This window comes from Homalodisca vitripennis, unplaced genomic scaffold, assembly GCF_021130785.1.
Source record: "Homalodisca vitripennis isolate AUS2020 unplaced genomic scaffold, UT_GWSS_2.1 ScUCBcl_2275;HRSCAF=6851, whole genome shotgun sequence".
NCBI classification, from domain to species: Eukaryota; Metazoa; Arthropoda; class Insecta; order Hemiptera; family Cicadellidae; genus Homalodisca; species Homalodisca vitripennis.
This window is the reverse complement of record NW_025778386.1, coordinates 3,246-25,646: the sequence shown is the minus strand read 5'-3', so window position 1 is coordinate 25,646 and position 22,401 is coordinate 3,246. Positions and strand designations below refer to the sequence as shown.

The following is a 22,401-nucleotide window of genomic DNA, read 5'->3' as shown; positions in this document are numbered from 1 at the left end:
TTAAATGAAATTTTTTTACACAACCCACAATGTCTATTGAAGCTGTTGTAAAAATTGAATTACCTATATTAGAATATTTTCAAATTTAAATCAATACAATATCAAACTGGATTAGCCTGTACTAAAGAGAATTATATAATGAGTGTTGCTTAAACAATAATGAAACAAGTGTTACAGAATCTAACAAGCATTTATTCGCTTTATATTTTTTCAATACTCTTTTCATAAACTTATTCTCTTTGAAAAACATTCATCAGATATAGCATCAAGTAAAATAAAAATTACTTTATTGATTTTCTTATTAGTACATTTAAGTATTTGTTAGCCTTTTTTTCGATACAGGCTATTTTAAAGAGACAACATTGTTCAGATAATCTTGCATTAAGATAAACAAATAAGCAAATCAATTTCGTTTGCAACAATTTGAACAAATTAAAGTAAAATAAATAAATAATGTATTGACATGATTTGATTAAACTCTGATTTTATTTACATGATATATACATATATCATATTATATATGTATATGTAATATTATTATGTGTTGAACCGGTGTATGAATAATACTAAATTGATAATGTTCTACATTTTCTAGACATTCTTATCAAAATATGTGGATGAGAGTGCTGTTTTCCGGAGGAGATCTCAATCAGAGGATGACAATCCACCATCGCCTGTGCCTATGGACCCGGTGGAAGGAGGAGGCTTCTTGAGTGGGCACCGGCAGCCTCAGTCCCCCAACACAAGAGAGGGAGGACTTCGCTTCCACCCACCCCTGACACCCCCGTCAGGCAGCAACCCTCATACCCCAGCCAGCCCTCACACCACTAATATCTCTCAGGTAAGATGTGAGGATCAGTTATCTGTCAAGGAGTCAGAGATTGTAATCGTTTATAATGTTCTATTTCAGTTTTAGCTAAAGTTAATTATTAACATTTTAAATAATTTATATGGCTACTTATGAAAAATCAATCAGGATCTGTTTTAACCCTTTAGATACTGGCAGATGATATATTGTTGATGGTTTATGGTGCCAAAAAGATTGGCTGAAAATAAATCATAACTATTCAACTATTTAACTATTCAAGAGAGTCGATATATAAAAAATACTTGTAAATAATGTGTAAGCCTGTGTTTATGTCTGTAGCCGTGATCTTTGTCTATAAAATACTATATAAGGCTGAAGAAATCAGTAGAGATTCCAATCAATTTCACTAGGCTGAAGAATAAGTTCCTAGGTTGTAGCTCATTCAAGTTTGGAGTTCCCTTATCACTTTGGAAAACATTTATAACCCTGACTTCTGGCCTAAGGGGACCTACATCTGTGCCTTCAGATACTCTCATAAAAATGTTCATGTATTGTCTTTATTGGAAACTAGGCCAGACAACGGAGAGTGGCACTTCACAAGAATATGGATCTTGCTGTAAGCCTACTGTCAAGTTCTGTCATTTAGAAGAGGTTAGTTTGGGAAAAAAGTGTTAAAGACGAGTGATCCGGACCCCAAAAGTTTGTCAGCAGAATTTACTGTAGCCTACATTATTACAATAGAATATCTAATCTATTTGTAATAAGCTGAACCAACGAGCTCATCGTGAGTGAAAAAGCCTGCCGAGGTCATCTGTATTAATGAACACTGGTTGGCCAAGGATTAAATTTCCTTTTACATCCCTGCTGACTTTGTACTTGCAAGTTCTTATTGTAGACAGGCTCCTTGAGATCATGGTGGTGTATTAATATTTATCAAGTGTAACATAAAATTTGAAAAGATTGATGTTGGCAGTTTAATTTTATATGTAAAGCTGCAGCCATTAGGATAAATAATTAGTGAAGTGAATAAAATGAAGCAATGCCTATGAAGCACTAGCCACGAGTTTAAGAATATTCTCAATTTGGTGTGAATAAACAAGTGCTTGACTCGTGAAGCAATTGCTCAATGAATGGAGAAGATACCGGAAAATTCTTGAGCAATTGCTTTACATACGTATTGCTTGCTTCTCAATTTTGAAGCAATTGCTTCAATCCGACACCGATGGAACACCGATCTTTGTTTCAGTTGTCCAAAGCACCTTTCAATAATTACCCCCTCCTTCGCATGCGCAATGTTGAAGTTCACTTGTGCATCTCCTGCAGCTGGCTTAAAAGGTGTTACTAGCCATGGTGATACTCCATAACCCGAGTCTCCAAGCAAACAGGCAGCTCCATCAAATTTTGATATTACATCTCTAATTGGACTCCTTCTCCAAATTCTTGCATCATGTACGCTTCCCGGCCATTCAGCTGAAACACTTGTGAAACGTTCTTGGGCATCACAAGTCGCTTGTACATTGATACTGGCAAACCCCTTCCTATTAATGTACTCATCTCCAACATTTGTGGGTTCTTTAATCTCGATGTGTGTGCAATCAAGAGCTCTCAACTACTGTAGGAAGGCGAAAACGTCTTTGCCACAACAGTTTTGATTCATTAATTTCATTATTCCTTGCAGGAAAGTGAATCCAGTTACCCGATCTTTCCACAATAATATTCGGAACTGAATCAATTGTCTTACATACAGTTGTTCGGTGTATGCCTATATCTTCGCCAATACCACTTTGAAATCCAGGATCACCAACAAACCTCAAAAAAACTCCCATCTTTTGTCTTGGTGATAGAGCTTTACCTCTAGTTTCTTCATTTTCGGGCAAAAACTCATGGGCTAGAAGTCCACACTTTCTCTCCTTACAACGGGTAATTTCTCTTCGTTCACCATAAAATTTGCGAACTCGCACGTACATGAACTCGGCCATGTTGACAGTACCGCCTAAGTCGAGAAATGAAGCGTGCCCTATCGCTTGCTTCATTTTTATCGAGCAATTGCTCCAAAATAATGAAGCACCACCGTTTTATTCACTTCATTTTATGTGCAATTACTTCACTCCAGGAAAACTCGAGCAATTGCTCGGCTAAGAATTTGTTAGCTGTTTTATTCACTTTAAATGAAGCAATTGCTCAAATATACCCAAGTAGAAGCAATTATTTCACTTTATTCACATCACCGAATCTAGACTCGACTATCATTACTTTTTATCGAACACCTGACTCAAATTTTGCATTGCCTCTTCAGTATCTTGAACAGCTCCTTGAATGTATAAAAAATATGAAGGCTTGTGAACACATTGTTCTCATATGAGACTTTAATATTGATATTATTAAAAGACATACCTGTGACCAGTGAATGTTTTAACTTGTAGTTACTACAAGCTATATTTCTTACCGTATTAATACAAATCCAACTAGAAACCAAGCATGCTTAGATAATATTGCAACCAATATTGGTGTAAACCAATACCAATATACTGTACTTGGCGAAGGCCAATTAAGTGACCAAGCTGGCTTATGGGCTAAATTTAGAATAGGAGATTATTTTAATGAATCACTAAAGATCTACTTACTAGATTGTTTAAAGAAATGGCTTCTACTCTACAGATGAGTACATGAATTTTAATTTTGATAACATGATTATTTGTTAATCGCAAATGCATTATTTATTAACTTGTAACTCCTAGATGGCCTATAATGTACTATCATTTGTTACCATTGTTATAATTTATTTTTTTTCTTTTATATTATTGTAAGCACATCCAGTATTAATTGGTGGGCTGATAAATTTGTAGGTAATGGAAGTATGATGTACTCTACAACTCAAAACTGTTCTCTATTGAGTTGGGTTGAAGAGAAACTTTAGTTCATTATGCTTACAGTTATTGTAAGTTTCATTTGTAGCTTGTGAATGCAGTGCCACAGTCAAATTTTTTAGTTATCCATGAGGAATCATTTGATATTATTACCAGAAACATTTCTTAAAATATATATTTGTTGTTTAAAAAGTTGATATTTTGTAATTTTTAAACAATTTTTTCAGACTCAACAACACCAGAGCTTTGGCTCCAGCCCAGCTACCTCATTCAACCTGGCGTCTCCACCATCACTACCACCTAACATTAACCCCTCTCCTTCCATGCTACCCCACCCTTCCCCCAGCTCCAGCTTACTGGCCAACTCTCCCTCTAATCCTCTTCATGTCCCCTCTCCTATGCCTATCTCCTCCCCCGGCCCAGCCATCACAGTTGGTCACTCCCCTGCAAGCTCCTTCATGGGACAGCCAGGTGAGTCTATAAGTATTAATGTTTTACTCAACAGTAGACATACCATCCCCTTTCTATACAGCTGTTTATTGCTTATTGATCCTGTTTCTTTCACATTCCTTCCATTGTCAAAAATAAACTTCAAACAAAGGGTCTAGAGAGGTGAGAGCAGGTGCTAAACATATTCCTCAACCTCTCTAAAGCTTTTGATTGTGTGCATCATGCGACACTGTTGCACCAGCTGTAGTCAAGTGGTATTGGGGGATTGCCACACAATTGGATCTCATCCTATATGAAAGATAGAGAGTAGTGCGTGCAGATTGCGAATGTCTTGTCAGGCAAAGTTAAAATGCCGTACAGTGCCTCACAGGGGTCAATATTAGGGCCAGTCCTTTTTTTAATTTACGTCAACCGATTGAACTCAGTGATCCAGAATGGAAAAATTATTCAGTATGCTGACGATACGACTCTCTGCATCAGATCAAAATCAAGAAACGAACTTGAAGTGGAGTCATTCATTGAATTGAATTCATGCATTGAATATTTCTCCAGAATCAATTTGAAAAAAGTTCAAAACCAATATAATATTCATTCTTTCATAGTTCATAATGAGCCCCTGATCACTGCCAAACAGTTAAAAGAATTTTAAAGGTAGGATGATTTTGTTTATTAAAAATATTGAAGAAGCCCAAAAACCTGTTCATCCTTGGCTAATAAAAATAATCTTTCCAACAGACAACAAGCACTTACTAACAATAGAAACTGAGCCTTAGACAACATTTTTTTAGGAATTGGAGACAAGTAGTTAGTACAATGCATCTTGAAAAGTCTAGAAAAAACATAAGGCCTCCTTTAAGTAAGACAATATCTATATTTCACCAAAATATTGACAGACTCAGTAACAAGATTGAATGATTATTCCATTAACTTATCTTTAAAATCCAGATATTGCACTCACAGAGCATGGCTTAAATTCTAATACCATCGAAGCTGCACAACATCCAAACCATACTGTAGTAACCTCTTTGAGTAGGGAAAATCACTTAAAATGATGGGTAGGTATTTAGGTAAAAAGAGAAGTGAAATCTTCATAAGTCACTTTCATTAGGCAGATAAACTCTTTTCTTAATTATTACAGTGAAGTTTACTAGTTTATGAAAAATAGACAAACAAATCAAATGTGTTCTCCAACTCTTGATGTATGATTAATTTTTAAAACAATTTACTTAATATTTGCAGGTCACACTGATGGCAGTCCTTTTCCATCGTCGCAGAGCATGACATCTCCGGCAGCTTCCAACTGGCCAGCATCTCCAGGCATGCCCCGCCCCTCCCCTGCCCGCCCTGGACAGTCCCCGGACACCCTCATCCCGCCCTACACAGTCCAGATCACAAGACTGGTATGGTACACCACATTAGTATCTTATAAATGCATAAGCTCATTTTTCCCTTCTTATATTTTTATACAACTTAAAATGTTTTCACGCAATTCCAAATTGTACTACTACTAATTAATTAACCCTTCAGGTACTAGACAAAAATTTCCATGTGTTTGATAAGTCTTTCTCGCGCTATTTTACGTAATCAGTCATTACATAAACACCCATGTTTATTTACTCGCGGTAAACATAACAAAAGGTTTACAATCAGGGCAACCGATAACATAGAAGTGAGTTTACAACCTGTATTCACTACTCAAAGAGAAAATTATTTTGAACAAATTATTGAATACCATCATATGGCCTGAATACTGTCAATTGGGTTTAAAAGAAATAAATAAAAGAGCAACTGCGACCTAGTGGGAAAGACGAAAACTACTTCAAAGTGTTTCTTATTTATTCCACTAGATCACATTCATATTCAGGTGAGCGATTATTAATCTCAAAACATTATTGTGAAAACAGTTTAGCACCATAACTCTTCCCGTACGGCTGTCGGAATTACTGCAGGCATTACGTAGGGCGCTCCCGAATTTGTTTTGGGATTACTAGTCAAAGGGTTAATGGCTACATGTTTGCTGATGACCTTGGCCTCTATGTTTGTAGTAAACAGAATTGAAAATCAGATTTTTTGGACAATATGACTAGTGAACTGGTGTGCAGTAAACAAATTATGTTTAAATCCCAATAGGAGTATTGATCTAATTTTTAACATTGGCAGCAATGGGCAAGATCTTACATCCACCAAATTCTTGGGTATAAATATACAAGACAATCATAAATGGTCTACACATACCAATTATATTGCAACCCGAGTAGCTAAGAGTTTTAAGAAATAATATTTCCTGCAATGTATTGTAAGTGTTTATTTTGCTCATATTTTTATTTATCAACCTAAAATATTTGAGGTAACTCTTTATCTGCTAAAAGGCTCTTTATTTTTCAAAACTAGGCCATTAGAATTATAAGTAACATTTCTAGCCAAGAGGAATAAAAACTTGGTATACTAACATTGCCATCCATGTATATTTTATCCGTTTTAGTGTTTATTAGAAGCAATTTAGATAGATTTAAGGAATTAGCTGCAGTTCACAATCATGATACAAGAAACAAGCATAGGCTTCTTTAATAGCAAGTGTACTTTCAGTTCAAACTCAGGCGAGTTTCCAATACCAAGGGATTAAATTCTATAATGTCCTACCTAATTTCATTTAAACTATACCAGTCAATTTGTTGAAAAAAATTACAAGAATTTTGATAAAAAATTGTGTAAAAATGTAGAAGACTTAGATTTAGATGACTTTTTCAATTAAGCGTGACGTACCTTAGCGATATTTTTTACCATTGTTATACATTTTTATTTATGTTTTTGACAAATAAGAAAAGAATTATTCTGATTCTGACTTAGGTTATAGGAGGTGGAATGAAAAAATCTAAACTTCCACCTATTCCTTTCTCTTCAATCGACCTACATTGAAGCTAAATCTCTTCACTCTCTGTCAAATGGTTTTCGAGATAATTTGTTACCAGATCTAAATGGACATAGATAGATACAAAGACTTGAACTTACTAATAATATTTCTAATCAGTTTAATTCCATAAAAGGAAATATATGCCTACTTGCAGGCCATCCAGTATGCTGATGTTCTGTACCCTAGGTATTAGTTTGTCTAAGGTATGAATATCCATGAACCTGAAACAGCACAGTATGTATGCTCTTTCTTCTGAATCCCTATTCGCTTGATCCAGTCTAGAAATTATATCAATAGTTATGTATTTAATCTGTAATGTATTCCTCATTAGTAAAAAGTTGGTGCAACGTACCCTTGACAGTTTTTGAGAAAAAATTGTATGTTGTGTTGTGTATTTTGAATACATTACATATACACATTCGCAATTTCTTTCAGTGAGTGAAAGTCCAGAATAAACTTATTGGTTTGATTTCGTCATTGCTGCCATCTAATAGTAAAAACTAGATAATATTACTTGTCATTACTATTTGCTTCACACTATTACAGCTGATATTTTTTCCTGAAAATACAAAATACTGGAATAGGTATATTTCACATTGTTTTTTTTTTTTTTTTTGTTAATGGAGTAAGCAATAATATGTTATTGTAAATATATCCTTTAAAATTTGTTAATTCATATTGGAAAATTTGACTAAATAGACAACTAATTGTTGGTGAAGTATATCTGACTTGAATGAGGCCCCCTTATCAGCAAGTCTACATTGTGGTATACAAATATTGCGTTGTCTTAAGATTCCTCTACTACTAAACATTTTTAGTTTCTACAGTACTAGCTTGTCCTAAGTTTGAATCTTGATAGTACATGAGTGTTGTCATCGGCAGGTGTGAGTCAGCAGTCTCGAGTTCTTCCCCAGCGATCATGGGCTGGAGCAGTTCCAACATTGCTGACCCATGAGGCTTTGGATCTGCTGTGCTCTCCTTCCTCCCACCCACAGGGACTGCCAGGACCCGAACTGGCTCCTCTAGAGCGATTCCTAGGCTGTGTGTACATGCGGCGTCAACTACAGCGCTTCATCCAGTCTGAAGAATGTGTCAGTATCTGCATGTCATCATTTGTTTATAGTCTGTTTGAATGATAAAGTATTAGTATTATAAATTTGCAGGGTGTTAATGTACACTGGAAATTGTAAGAATTTCCAATACAAAGTTTTCATTTTAAACATTTTTTTCATTGGGTTTGTTTTGTTTTTTTACCTCGAGTTGCAAAACAAATGCAACTTTCAGGAGAGGATGTGCTCTCTAAAGTGTTTATTAATTTATCTGACATTGTTGATATGATTGCAGCCGCAGTTGTCGCAGATGACCACCACAGAGCCAGGAGTTGTTTACTTCAAAGTGGAGACGTTACAGTGTCGTGTAGGGCTCAACACCCAGCATCTGCAGTCTTTACACATCAAGATCACAACTGCGCCAGAACATAAGGACTCATGGTCCCGGAGGAAATACAAGTGCTGGAGAAGTTCTTCGAAATGCGTGTCAGCGCTCCACCCTTCAAGCCTAACGCACTCTGTTGCTTCGGTCGCATGCTTAGTGTGCAGTTCAATCTGCTCAAGGACTTTGTACAGATAATGAAGCTTGAGTTGGTGAGTACATTCACAATTATTGTCAATTGTTAAATATGTTTTATAAGTCAAAATTTGTTACTGTGTAGGTTGACTGATCATCATAATCATCTTTAATAGTAATGGTAGAGATAAGTAGTCCTGTGGTGTAAACAGAGAATCTAAATCTAAGGAGTTTAATTGTATAACCCCATTTTATAAGCCAAAATCCTAATAATTCTCATGTTGAAATATTTTCCAATGCAATAAAAATATTTCAATCTTCAACCATTTTTTTCTTTTTCATTAAAACAGCATTCAATGAAAATGCATTCAGTGAGAATACCATGACTAAATCTACACATTAAGATATTAATTTGGCTTGTTATAATGCTTAGACACTGTATTTGAAAATGTTCTGTGTTAAAAGAGGTTTTCTGAAAATCTAATTCTAAAAAGATGGAATTTGAACAATGTAAACCGTATATGAATATATTTTACTCATGCTTTATTATGTAGTCTGGCATAAGAAAAAAAAAATGTCAGCAGTTCTGTATCGGAGAAATGAAGTTTGAATATTTACACACTTACACTTTCAAGAACAAAGAGTTAACGTTTTCTTGTACACTTGCTTATTTATTTATTCCAATGGCCTGCCATTTACAACTCATTTCCTATAAAGAACAAAGGTTACAGTTTCCAATATAATCAACAAGATTTCCAAAATTTTCAAAAATACAAAAGATACTAGAAAAAAGATAAAAAATAGAAAAGTAAAATACATAGAAGATTAAAAGCTTAAAAAACTTAAAATATTATGACACACACACACACACACACACACACACACACACACACACATATATATAGGAGTTTTTTATCCTCCCCCTCAAATGGAGTATGGAGTATATTTTACAAAGAAGGAGAATACCAAAAACTAGAGGTCTCTAATTTTACTCTATGAAATTTGGTGGCAAATTTAAGTTTAAGACCACAAACTTTGTTATTCACACGTATCCAATGGTTACACTGCCTTCCACAACCAATGTCATTATCATACTTCTGGCAATCACTTTTCAATTTATTTAGACATTACCAGAAACCCTGCGATGTTATTTTCGGGGCAAGTGAAAATATTCGCAACTTGCCAGATAGCCAGTCGAGCTGGGTTAGAAATTTCCAGGGTTCGAGAATTTAAAATAACTGTTATTTATTGTTTGGAGTCGAATCAGAGGGCCCTGCGGAAGAAATTGATACTTCCAAAATAACGTTGGGCTTACTTCATCACGTCAACTCCAATAAAATTTTGAAGAAGTAAAAAAAATTAAAAAAATAATCTTGCTCAGAAAAATCAAAATTTCTTGTTCTAGGAAAGTTATTGTTCAAGCGAGTTCGATTTTCGAAAACGACTGTATTGTTTATTAATACGTCGGTCAGTGAGGAATTACAAGTAAGCTGAGTAGTCTCCACTGATAACTTGGTCGGGGGGTCGTATACAGTAATTATTGTAAGAGCCCGGGGTTGGAATAATTAATCGGTTAAATAATTATGGTTAGTAGAAGCAAAATACAAAATCAAAGCAAAATATGAATAGCAATGGCGACTAACAAAAGCAATATTCAAATAACACCAATAGCAAATATACAATCTTATAAATTAAAGATTAGCCATGCACCAATATCACAGTGCAACTACTATATACATAAAGCAAGCACTAACCATTAACAGAAAATATTTCTACGGGATGCAAAAGCTAGATGAGTTTATAATATAAAAATAGACTAAGCTTTATTTATTCTGTAGGCAAGTGTATAGCTCCAAAATAAAATATCAAGTTTACTTTTCAGGCATATAATTTTGGAAAATAAAAACAAAATAATCACTTATAACACACACCATGCAGAATTACCCTACCATATGCAAGCTAAGATAAAGGTAAATGATTTAAACCATGTGATAAGGCTACTAAACTAAATTACTATAAATATCAGGGCTCTATGAATATGAAAGAAAAATTGAACACTCACCCTATCTGCACAGTTCACCAGAAAAATAAACTAAAATATCGTTAAATAAATATTTTGAAGGAGGATATCGGGGTGAGGGTGTCAGGACGTTCGCAAAAATAAAAAGAAAGGGTTGCGAGTCCCGAAATAGATAAAGGAGAAAAAATAAAGATAATCACTTACAAAAATATAAATAATTAATAAAGTGAAAATTAGATTGAACTTCAATAAGAAAGAAAAATATTTCCGAGTAGATTAGAGATTCGCCAAGAAATGTGATAATAATCAGACAACAGAATGATGGTCGAGAAAACTTTACACCTAATATAAAAATTTACATCGATTGAACATAAGATTTAGTTTATGAGGACGGGGTCGGTGGGAAGAAAGTATTTATAAAAGGAAGTCGTGGGTATAGGATGCCAGTACTATCGCCGGAAAGAAAGCAGTGGTAAGGCGAGTCCCGACTGTTATAATTTTTTCCGGGTAGGAGATAATTGGTAGGAAAGTTCGTAAAGGAAACTCGGGATGAGGTGTCAGATCGATCGCCAGGAAAAGAAATGCGAGATCTGAAAAATTTAGAAAGGAAAATTTTAACACAATATTTAAAATTTAGTCGAAATGACAAAAAAATAATCTGAGTAATTGGAATTCAAAATATAAGTTAGATTGAAGAAAAGAATAACTTAAGTAATTCAAGTCGAAAAAGTAATTAAAGTTTCAGTAAATTGAGAAGGTCAAATATATTCTATTTAAATTTAATGATACCCTTAAATATCAAATAAATTATTAAGAGTGTATTTAAAATCAAACAATTATCTTATCAAAATAAATCTATAAGCATAAAACATTACTAATATATTTCAGATCGATTAATTTTCATAAATGACAAATAAAATATTAAATTCTGTTTCACATTAAAAAAATTTGGAAGAATTGTTGATGGCGGAGATAAAACACTTTAGTAAGGAACAGGTTCGTTGTTCCTTACCTGGTGCTGGATATCGGCGGCGGTCGTCGAGTCGCGATGAAGTCGATCAGCGAGCGGGGTCGGGGGAAGGGGTCGAAGTCGTCGTGAGCAGCGGTCGTCGGCGGTTGTCGCGGTCACTGGCTGTCTCTCTGTGTCTTCAATCGGCCGTCATTATATAGGTTCGCGCGATCGCGGGGGTGGGGGAAGCCTTCTCCTCTCGCCGTGATCGGAGGGGAAGCAGCGATATCCGTGCGGGCACGGACCTGCCAGATAGCGTCTGACTCATCGTCAGTAAAATAATTATTTCGCTCCTTTTGATGATCATTATAAAAACTCAAGTCGTTATTCGTAATGTTAAAAAAATATCTGTTCTAATTTTACAATGTAACTAATGAATAAATTAAAATTTAAATTTAATTTTGTATGTTAAAAAAGTAACATGTTACACCCCATCTGTACTTCGGGAAACAAAAAAAGATGAAAAAAATGTTAAATGTGGTATTTGTATATAGATAAACAAAAAAGGTTACCGTAGTTTAATCTCCTCTTGTACTCGTTTTGAAAGTTTCTGAAATGAAATTAAACAAAAGTAATACTCTTTTCGCACAACATAAAATGTTTTAATCAACAAATAAAATAAAATGATAACATATTCTGGTAAGAAAATATAACTAAAAACAAATTGCAATCTGCATAAGCAAAAAAAAATATGTAGCAAAACTAAAATTTACACTAAAATATATTACGGACACAGTCTTTCACAATACATATAATTATTATAAAACAAAATCAAATATCGCTTCACTAATAAAAAAATAAACAAAAACCGATCTCGAAAATTTAAATCTCTAAGGGAAGGATATTAGACACGCCGGGTATAGGGGAGTGGCAGTCTTACAAGGAATAATTTGGGATAGAAAGGTGATTTGTTGTAGGAATACTAGTAATTCTTGGCGCAAAAAATTTCGCTTTCATGTTTTTCGCGAGCTTACATCCGCAGAAATCGCTTTGGAATTTTTATCCTAGCGCCCCCTGGAAATATAATAGTCTTCTTCCGTTCTCTCTTCCGCTTCAGGCGTGGACGAGGTTCGGGACCGTGTGATGCATCGTTCGAGGGTGTCGAGGGGTTTGGACAGGAAGTAGTAGGAGGGAGGTTTGACGTGGAAGTGGTGGGAGTAGGGTTTGAAGAGGATGGGGTTGGATCAATTCCAGAGGTCGCTGAGTGGCCGGATACTTGCGAGCTCGACTGGTTCTCTCCTAGTTGGTCCTGAAGCCAGACCTCGTCCGCGATGAGGGATAGGCACGGGGAGGGGCAAGATGAACATTCGATCGGGTCGTTGGGAGCTGGGTTCGGGATTTTGTCGGGATAGGAGGTCGGAGATTTCGCAATTGGATCAATATTCGATAGAGTTTCGGTCGGTGTGTTGGTAGTCGTTACAGGAGAGTCGGGAACGAGATGAGGAGGATCAGCGGACGAGGCACGGAGTTCCTGTTGTAGCTCCTCCCACAAGACGTCTAACCAGTTCTCGTCGTCGAAAATTAGTAGGCTGAGGTTCCGGTCGTCGACGGAGATACCGGATGTCGTGTTGGCGGGGACTTCCTCGGTGTACTCGTCGCAAGCCTCGTTGAGTTCTGCCATAAAGGCGTCATACTCCAGCTCCAACCTGGAGGGCACTTCCGTACTGGGACGACGTGTGTCGTCTTCCACGCCGCACTCCAGGAGATTCCAAGCTTCGGCGTTGAGGAAATTAGGATCGAGGAGTTCCTGACACTCGGCGAGGTGTCCGTCGAATGCACCCAACCGGCTCGTTCTCAACGCTTCCTCCATGTGGACTCGCCACACCAGTGTGTTGAGTTGTCTTGGTTCAATTGTTTGCCCTCGGGAGAGTCGCTCCGCAAACCACGTGAGAAACACCCCGCAGTCCACGTTGTTTTGCTGCCTAGGGCAAGTGCGAGACGTGTCGTGAAGAAGCCATGCTTGTGGGGACCACCCTAAATCGTGGGATTGGGCGTATCTCCCTAGGTCGTGGAGTACTCTTTCCATCGCGGGTATGTGAGTGCCACCCAACGAATCGAACGTTGATATCCGTTTGACGTGGGGGTGGACGGCTATAAGGACCCAATGTCCGATACCGGTCGGAATGTGTAGGGGAATTAATATTAGTTCGGTGTCGAACGGGTTGACTTTCTTAAACCTCCTAGCTGCCCTAATAAAAAGACCATCCTCGAGGTCCTTCATATAGGAAAGTATCTAGGGCTAGGACGGTCAAGAACCCATGCACGCCCTCTTGGTTTCGTCTCTCTATGAGGCGGAGATACCCCTCGATGACAGTGTCATTGAGCCTTCCACCGGGCTTCAGACACTCCATCAGAACTTCTGCCACCAGAATAGTGGGTCTCATCTTCAAATCTGTTAAAAAAAAGCATCGTGCAGCCAAGCAGTCATGCAGGAAAAATAGGTTAGTGGGAGGGAAACTGTGGGCACACTACGGGGCAACACAAGGATCTAGTGTGCCTCCAAGGAAGAGTATGTCTTCAGATCCTTCGCATGGGCTCGGCCTACGTTCTTTCCATGGAGATCTCGAAGTTCGAATATATTCCATCCTATCTTTCTATGTAAGATGAATGGTCCTTCAAAACTTTGGTGCCAATTTTCCTGCGATATTCTCAGCCGCTGAGGAAAGTGTATGGCTGCGCCTCAAAACTTGTTGGCCTATTACAAAACTGTTATCTCTTCTTCTGAGGTTATAGTAATGAGCTTGGCGAGTGTGTGCTTTTTCCATATTTAGCTTACATTTTTCCCTTAATTTTAACATGAAGTTCATTCGTGATTCATGTATATCGATTTCGCTAGGTTTAACAGCACCTTGAGTGGCATTCTCTAATACTTGGCCGTAGATACAGTTTGGAGTTTTAAGTTCTCTGCCAAAATTGAGCATGGCCGGAGTAAATTTTGTTGATTCGCTACAACATGTATTTAACGCAAATCTAAATTCATTTAAATGTTGATCCCAACTACGATGATCATTTCGCACGTACTGAGAAATCATAGTTTTCAATACACGGTTCGTTCGCTCTGTTGGATTACTCTGCGGACTATAAGGTGCGGTTGTTTCGTGAATTATTCCCCAATCACTTGTAAGTTTTTGGAAGATTTTCGAGAGGTACTGCGTTCCGTTATCTGTCAGTACTACTTCTGGAGCACCATATCGCATCAATATAAGGTCTTCGAACTTTTCTGCCACCTTCTTAGCAGTTGCTGATGGTAATGCCACAATTTCTACCCATTTGGTAAAGGTATCTTGGAACACCAGGATAAATCTGTTTCCTTTACGAGATCGAGGTAAAGGTCCCATCAGATCGCTGGTTACTGTGAACCAAGGTCCTTGGGGGCGTCTGAAATGCATTTTCCCCACCGGTTTACATTGTTCCACCTTGTATCTCTGGCAAGTGTCGCAATTTTTTACATATTTTCGAATATCGTTTCGCCATCCAGGCCAAAAGTATCTGGCGCTTATTTTCTGGATCGTTTTGTTTACACCTAAATGGCCAGCTGTTGTGCTGTCATGATTTTCTCTCAGTACATCGGATTTTAGAGAATCTTGTACGCAAAGTTTCCAATTTGTTTTTGGGTCGGTAGATGATTTATCGATTTTTCGGTATAGTTTATTTCCTCGAATGGTGTAATCTGCATATTTATCCGGACTTGCAGATACCTTCCGAAGCATTTTTCGAGTGCCAATCGGGCATAAGTTCGTCTGAAGCTTTTTCTAGCCTTGGTTCCTTGGTTTTGAGCGATAGTTGCCTCCGAGAGTTATTCGAACTGTCGTTGGCGGTGCTACAACCAACGGTTGAACCGACTAGAGGATCACAGCTTGACGTGTCGATCGGATACCGGGAGAGTGCGTCTGCTACTCGGTTCAGGACTCCCTTGCGGTATTGGACTTCGAAGTCATGTTGCTGTAGTTCCAGCATCCAGCGAGCAAGTCTTCCAGATGGTTTCTCCAAACTCATCAACCACTTTAAAGCTTGATGGTCAGTTATCGCAATAAACTTGTACCCTTCGAGGTACGGACGAAATTTTTGAACGGCCCATACCAGAGCTAGGCATTCTTTCTCGGTTACGGAAAATTTCTTTTCATTCTCGTGTAAAAGTCGACTCGCATATGCAATAACCTTCTCCCGCTTGCCAATAGTTTGGGTAAGCGAAGCCCCTAAACCTTCATTGGAGGCATCCACGTGGACCGTAAAAGTTTCCTTGAAGTCAGGGCAGGCTAAGACCGGTGCGGTAGAAAGTTTTGCTTTAAGGGAATTGAATGCTCGTTCTTGAGAATCCGTCCATTCCCATCTATTCCCCTTTCTTAAGAGTTTCGTCAATGGCATAGATATGTTTGCAAAGTTTTCGATAAATCGTCTGTACCAAGACGCAAGTCCCAAGAAACTCCGTACTTGTTTTACAGTTTTAGGTGCTGGAAAATCTACAATTGATTTAACCTTTTCTGGATCCGTCTGGATTCCTTTCTCGTTTATTACGTGGCCAAGGTATTTCAACTCCTTTTTACAAAAAGTTACATTTTTCCATATTGGGTAATAATCCTGCATTTCTAAGGCGTTCGAACACTTCTTTGAGAAGTTTTAAATGTTCTTCGAAAGTTCGGGATACCAGCACCAAATCGTCTAAATAGGCAAAAGCGTGGGGCTCAAACTCAGGTCCTATCACTTGGTCTAGCAATCTCTGAAAGGTAGCCGGAGCAGAGTGTAAGCCAAATGGCATGACCTTGAATTGGAACAACCCTCTGCCTGGGGAACAGTGAAAGCCGTAATTGGTCTACTGTTAACTTCAAGAGGTACCTGCCAATAGCCATCTTTTAAGTCGATCGTGGATATATAGCAAGCATTTCTCAGTTTGTCGAGTATCGCACTTATTTGGGGAAGGGGATATGCATCCTTCTCACTGACCGCATTAACTCGCCTTAAGTCGATGCAACACCTTACTTTTCCATTCGATTTCTTAACCAGCACTAGTGGAGAGCTCCAAGGACTAGATGATGGTTCAATGATGCCTGATTCCAGCATCTTGTCAACTTCTTTGTTAATGATCGCCTGCATTGCCGGGTTGCGATAATAATACCTCTGTTTAATGGGTGTATCAGTTTTAAGGCGAATTTTATGTTCCACTAATGTCGTGCGACCAATAAAACCATCAAACAAATTCAACTGATAATCAAGGAATTCTTTCAGTTTTTTACTTTCTACTTCTGTTAGTGTCATAACGGCATCAGTATGAATAGTCTTTGAATTATCGCATCTAGTCACTGTTTCTGCAGTACTTTCATGAGAAGTGATATCGATCAGTTTTAAAGGCGTTATGACGTCCATACCCAAAATCATCGGCGTAGTTAGGCCTGGTAGGAAACAGGGCGCGTACCTTAGTTCTAATATCGGCTATTTCGCAGTTAAATTCGAAGGCCTGAGATATCTGGCTATTTGTGCTATCGGCCATATTAACATTAACATTTACGTTCTTAGGCCTAACGCCTAACTGTAATAGATGATGAGCTACTCTTTCCCCTATAATAGTCACCATTGATCCCGTATCAAGCAGTGCACAAAAGGTAGTTTCTTGAATCTTAATGGATACAAATGGTCTAGGATCGTTCGATTTAACTTCTGCACAGCTGCTTTTGTTAAATTCTTTTATTTGGTTGAGCCATTTGGGCCATTCGATTGAGGTGATTTGTTGCCCCCAGAGTCCCGGGACACCTCTGACGCTCCGGGCTCCGGAAATGTTTCCCTGCCTGCAAGGACACTGGACGGTTCGGATTCCTACTTTCTTACAGTTAAAACAGCGAATGGTTTTAGGGAAAGGACACTGGTGATATTTTATGCCCTTTAGTTTCGCAATTCCAACAAATAGGAATGGCAGTCGTTGTATCTGTAGTAAGATGCCTTGGCTGAGTAGTGTTAGTCGGGATAGTTGTAGAGGGCTCGAACCTTCGCTTATCGGGAAAAGATTTGGGTTTATCGTGATACAGTTCTGGCTTATCTATCATCTGTACTGGGTATGACTTAAAAACTCTACGTTTTGAGTCGTATGCCGTCTCAGGTACCATGGATTGAGCCGGATTTGGAGGAGGTCGATAACTATTCTTCTCTCGCAAATAACTTTCATATCCCTCGGCAAGATGAATTAGTTCACTAATCGAGTGAAAACTCTCCCTTCTGATCGTTAATTTGTATTCAGGTCTCATGTTTGAATATAATCGGTTCAGTGTTTGGTTTTACAGAGAAGCCACCACGTCGTCGAATTAGAGTCGTAAGGGCTACAATAAATTTTCGCATTGGCTCATTCTCGCCCTGAGTTCTTCGAGTTATTTCCTCGTCCAAGTTACGTCGGTAATCTGGAGGAAGATACTGCTCTTCGAAGCTGATTATAAAGTCGTCATAGTTTGTCCAAAATGACTTATTATTTCGGTACCAGAAAAGAGCGTTTCCCTTAAAAAGTTCCGGTAATGCCTTTAGTAGCCGATCGGGAGTGAGGTATTTCATAAGATTCGGCAAGTTCATTGAGACGCTCAATGAAAGAGACTGGGTCTCCATCCCCATCGAATCTCAAATTCCATTTCCGAACTTGATTGCAGATATGAGAGATATCCGGATGTCTAAGTTCAGATGTAGGCCTGCTTGCCATGTTAGCGCCACTGTCCAATCCAAAATTCGGGTCACAAGGCTCATCACCTGTGAGGGATCTTGCTGTCGGCATTCTCAACGGGTGAGGTGTTGTTATGTCTTGTGTGTTTTGTTGGGGCTACGGCATTTACAGATTTTTCGTGCATTAAAAGGGCTAATCGTTCCTGTACTAATCTAAAACTAGCTGTAGGAGGGAGGTTTAACATTTCTCGAATGCTAACTTCCTCATGTTGTATATGACCATCAACATGAGAGGCACTAATCAGTCCTAATGCTGAGGACACTACATTGGTCGCGAGGTTTTGTTCGTATGATAATAATTCTGTTCTTAGTGGAAGAGGTTCAGGAGGTGTATTTCCAGACCTAAGAAAAGTCACAAGTCGCTTTCGTAGTTCAGCCACATTACCATCCGGATTCAGATTAAATTTTCTCAACTCTTCCTGAAGGTCGTTCTTTTGTAATTTATAAATCCAGCCCACACGAGGATCATTCTCCGAAGGGGAAGGAAGCATAATTTGGGGATTGGGAATAGTTGTAGGAGGGATCGGTAGGCCCATTGTAGTAGCAGTAGTACTAGTAGTAGTGGTGGTGGTAATAGTAGCAGTAGTAGTGGTAGTAATCGGTGCGACTGATGTTACGACTGTAGGAGGACTCATTTTTGGCACTGTACCACCAGAAGAAGCCTGTGATGTCGTAATACGAGTTGAAGTCGTAGTGGTTGTGGTTGTTTTTCGTTTGTTTGCGTCCCCTTGTCCATCATTTCCGTTTACATACATAAAGAATAATATTTGATAAGGGCGGAGAAAGAGGTTCAATAAGTACATCATTATTGTATGTTTCAAATTTTCTTAAACAAAAAAGTTATTGTAAAACTTTAACAATTTTTTGTCGTAAATTGTAAAGTATATTCACAAAAAAGCGTAAAGTAAATCGTAAAGTTCGTAAATTAACGTATATTACAGTCCCAGTTGTTCGGGCGCCACTTTGCGATGTTATTTTCGGGGCAAGTGAAAATATTCGCAACTTGCCAGATAGCCAGTCGAGCTGGGTTAGAAATTTCCAGGGTTCGAGAATTTAAAATAACTGTTATTTATTGTTTGGAGTCGAATCAGAGGGCCCTGCGGAAGAAATTGATACTTCCAAAATAACGTTGGGCTTACTTCATCACGTCAACTCCAATAAAATTTTGAAGAAGTAAAAAAAATTAAAAAAATAATCTTGCTCAGAAAAATCAAAATTTCTTGTTCTAGGAAAGTTATTGTTCAAGCGAGTTCGATTTTCGAAAACGACTGTATTGTTTATTAATACGTCGGTCAGTGAGGAATTTACAAGTAAGCTGAGTAGTCTCCACTGATAACTTGGTCGGGGGGTCGTATACAGTAATTATTGTAAGAGCCCGGGGTTGGAATAATTAATCGGTTAAATAATTATGGTTAGTAGAAGCAAAATACAAAATCAAAGCAAAATATGAATAGCAATGGCGACTAACAAAAGCAATATTCAAATAACACCAATAGCAAATATACAATCTTATAAATTAAAGATTAGCCATGCACCAATATCACAGTGCAACTACTATATACATAAAGCAAGCACTAACCATTAACAGAAAATATTTCTACGGGATGCAAAAGCTAGATGAGTTTATAATATAAAAATAGACTAAGCTTTATTTATTCTGTAGGCAAGTGTATAGCTCCAAAATAAAATATCAAGTTTACTTTTCAGGCATATAATTTTGGAAAATAAAAACAAAATAATCACTTATAACACACCATGCAGAATTACCCTACCATATGCAAGCTAAGATAAAGGTAAATGATTTAAAACCATGTGATAAGGCTACTAAACTAAATTACTATAAATATCAGGGCTCTATGAATATGAAAGAAAAATTGAACACTCACCCTATCTGCACAGTTCACCAGAAAAATAAACTAAAATATCGTTAAATAAATATTTTGAAGGAGGATATCGGGGTGAGGGTGTCAGGACGTTCGCAAAAAATAAAAAGAAAGGGTTGCGAGTCCCGAAATAGATAAAGGAGAAAAAATAAAGATAATCACTTACAAAAATATAAATAATTAATAAAGTGAAAATTAGATTGAACTTCAATAAGAAAGAAAAATATTTCCGAGTAGATTAGAGATTCGCCAAGAAATGTGATAATAATCAGACAACAGAATGATGGTCGAGAAAACTTTACACCTAATATAAAAATTTACATCGATTGAACATAAGATTTAGTTTATGAGGACGGGGTCGGTGGGAAGAAAGTATTTATAAAAGGAAGTCGTGGGTATAGGATGCCAGTACTATCGCCGGAAAGAAAGCAGTGGTAAGGCGAGTCCCGACTGTTATAATTTTTTCCGGGTGGTAGGAGATAATTGGTAGGAAAGTTCGTAAAGGAAACTCGGGATGAGGTGTCAGATCGATCGCCAGGAAAAGAAATGCGAGATCTGAAAAATTTAGAAAGGAAAATTTTAACACAATATTTAAAATTTAGTCGAAATGACAAAAAAATAATCTGAGTAATTGGAATTCAAAATATAAGTTAGATTGAAGAAAAGAATAACTTAAGTAATTCAAGTCGAAAAAGTAATTAAAGTTTCAGTAAATTGAGAAGGTCAAATATATTCTATTTAAATTTAATGATACCCTTAAATATCAAATAAATTATTAAGAGTGTATTTAAAATCAAACAATTATCTTATCAAAATAAATCTATAAGCATAAAAACATTACTAATATATTTCAGATCGATTAATTTTCATAAATGACAAATAAAATATTAAATTCTGTTTCACATTAAAAAAATTTGGAAGAATTGTTGATGGCGGAGATAAAACACTTTAGTAAGGAACAGGTTCGTTGTTCCTTACCTGGTGCTGGATATCGGCGGCGGTCGTCGAGTCGTGATGAAGTCGATCAGCGAGCGGGGTCGGGGGAAGGGGTCGAAGTCGTCGTGAGCAGCGGTCGTCGGCGGTGTCGCGGTCACTGGCTGTCTCTCTGTGTCTTCAATCGGCCGTCATTATATAGGTTCGCGCGATCGCGGGGGTGGGGGAAGCCTTCTCCTCTCGCCGTGATCGGAGGGGAAGCAGCGATATCCGTGCGGGCACGGACCTGCCAGATAGCGTCTGACTCATCGTCAGTAAAATAATTATTTCGCTCCTTTTGATGATCATTATAAAAACTCAAGTCGTTATTCGTAATGTTAAAAAAATATCTGTTTCTAATTTTACAATGTAACTAGTGAATAAATTAAAATTTAAATTTAATTTTGTATGTTAAAAAAGTAACATGTTACAACCCATGTAGAAAACTGTGTTATCCGTATGGTATCGTGGTTATATATCAAATAAGTTGATTGGTCCAGGCTTGAAACAACTCATTCTCCCCAAGTTGAACTATCAACAGTATGACAGGTCTGGAAGAACAGAAACACCAATGCATTTAGATACTCTGTAGAGTTCACAAGTGTAAGTGACATATGTTATTGATGATGACGGGTGAAATGATATAATGTTATAATTGAACTGTTAAACCAGGTGCCAGGTCTAGTGCAGCAGCAAGGCCTTAAGTGGACAGTCCAGTGGTGTCTCAGGATCCCCCCGTCTGCCCCTCCCATAGTTCCTGCAGGACAAGCTGCAGTGTTACTCTGTCGCTCAAAGATTCTCCTGTTTGTAAGTATAAACTGTGTACAGTTTAGTTTGATTCTAGCTTTGATCCTTCAAATAGAATTTGTTAGACAGACAGAAATGGCAAACATTTTATCACTGGCAATCTCAATAAGGGTCTCTCTGAAAACAGCACGTTCTGCTTCTTCTTGAACATGGAGCTCCAATAAAGACTCACAGATAATGTTCTTGCCATCTTAGAGTCTGTTGCCAAAGAAAAACCATACCTTCCTTCCTTTTTGCACATCTTACAGAGAGATCAATAACTAAAACAATGAGAATGTGTTCCACACATCTTTTTTCAAGATGTTCTCAAGCTTAATTTTCTCATATCTCTACATAACCGGAGATCCATACAAGCCATAGTTTAATCCTTTCACTGATGGTCTATACTGAGTGATGCTGACTGGTGTTACCGATG

General features: G+C 37.7%; 1 protein-coding gene across 1 annotated transcript in view; it reads left to right on the top strand.

Annotated features, from left to right (window-relative positions):
• The window catches only part of LOC124371923 (mediator of RNA polymerase II transcription subunit 14-like), a gene marked incomplete at its 3' end in the record, with an annotated part of 54,890 nt that extends 32,904 nt beyond the window's left edge, over positions 1–21,986 (top strand). The window contains 8 exon segments of the mRNA XM_046830295.1: positions 596–841; positions 3,903–4,146; positions 5,365–5,481; positions 5,484–5,525; positions 7,919–8,127; positions 8,381–8,519; positions 8,522–8,679; positions 21,852–21,986. Coding sequence (XP_046686251.1) covers positions 596–841; positions 3,903–4,146; positions 5,365–5,481; positions 5,484–5,525; positions 7,919–8,127; positions 8,381–8,519; positions 8,522–8,679; positions 21,852–21,986 — 1,290 coding nt within the window.
• Between the last annotated feature and the right edge of the window lie 415 nt (positions 21,987–22,401).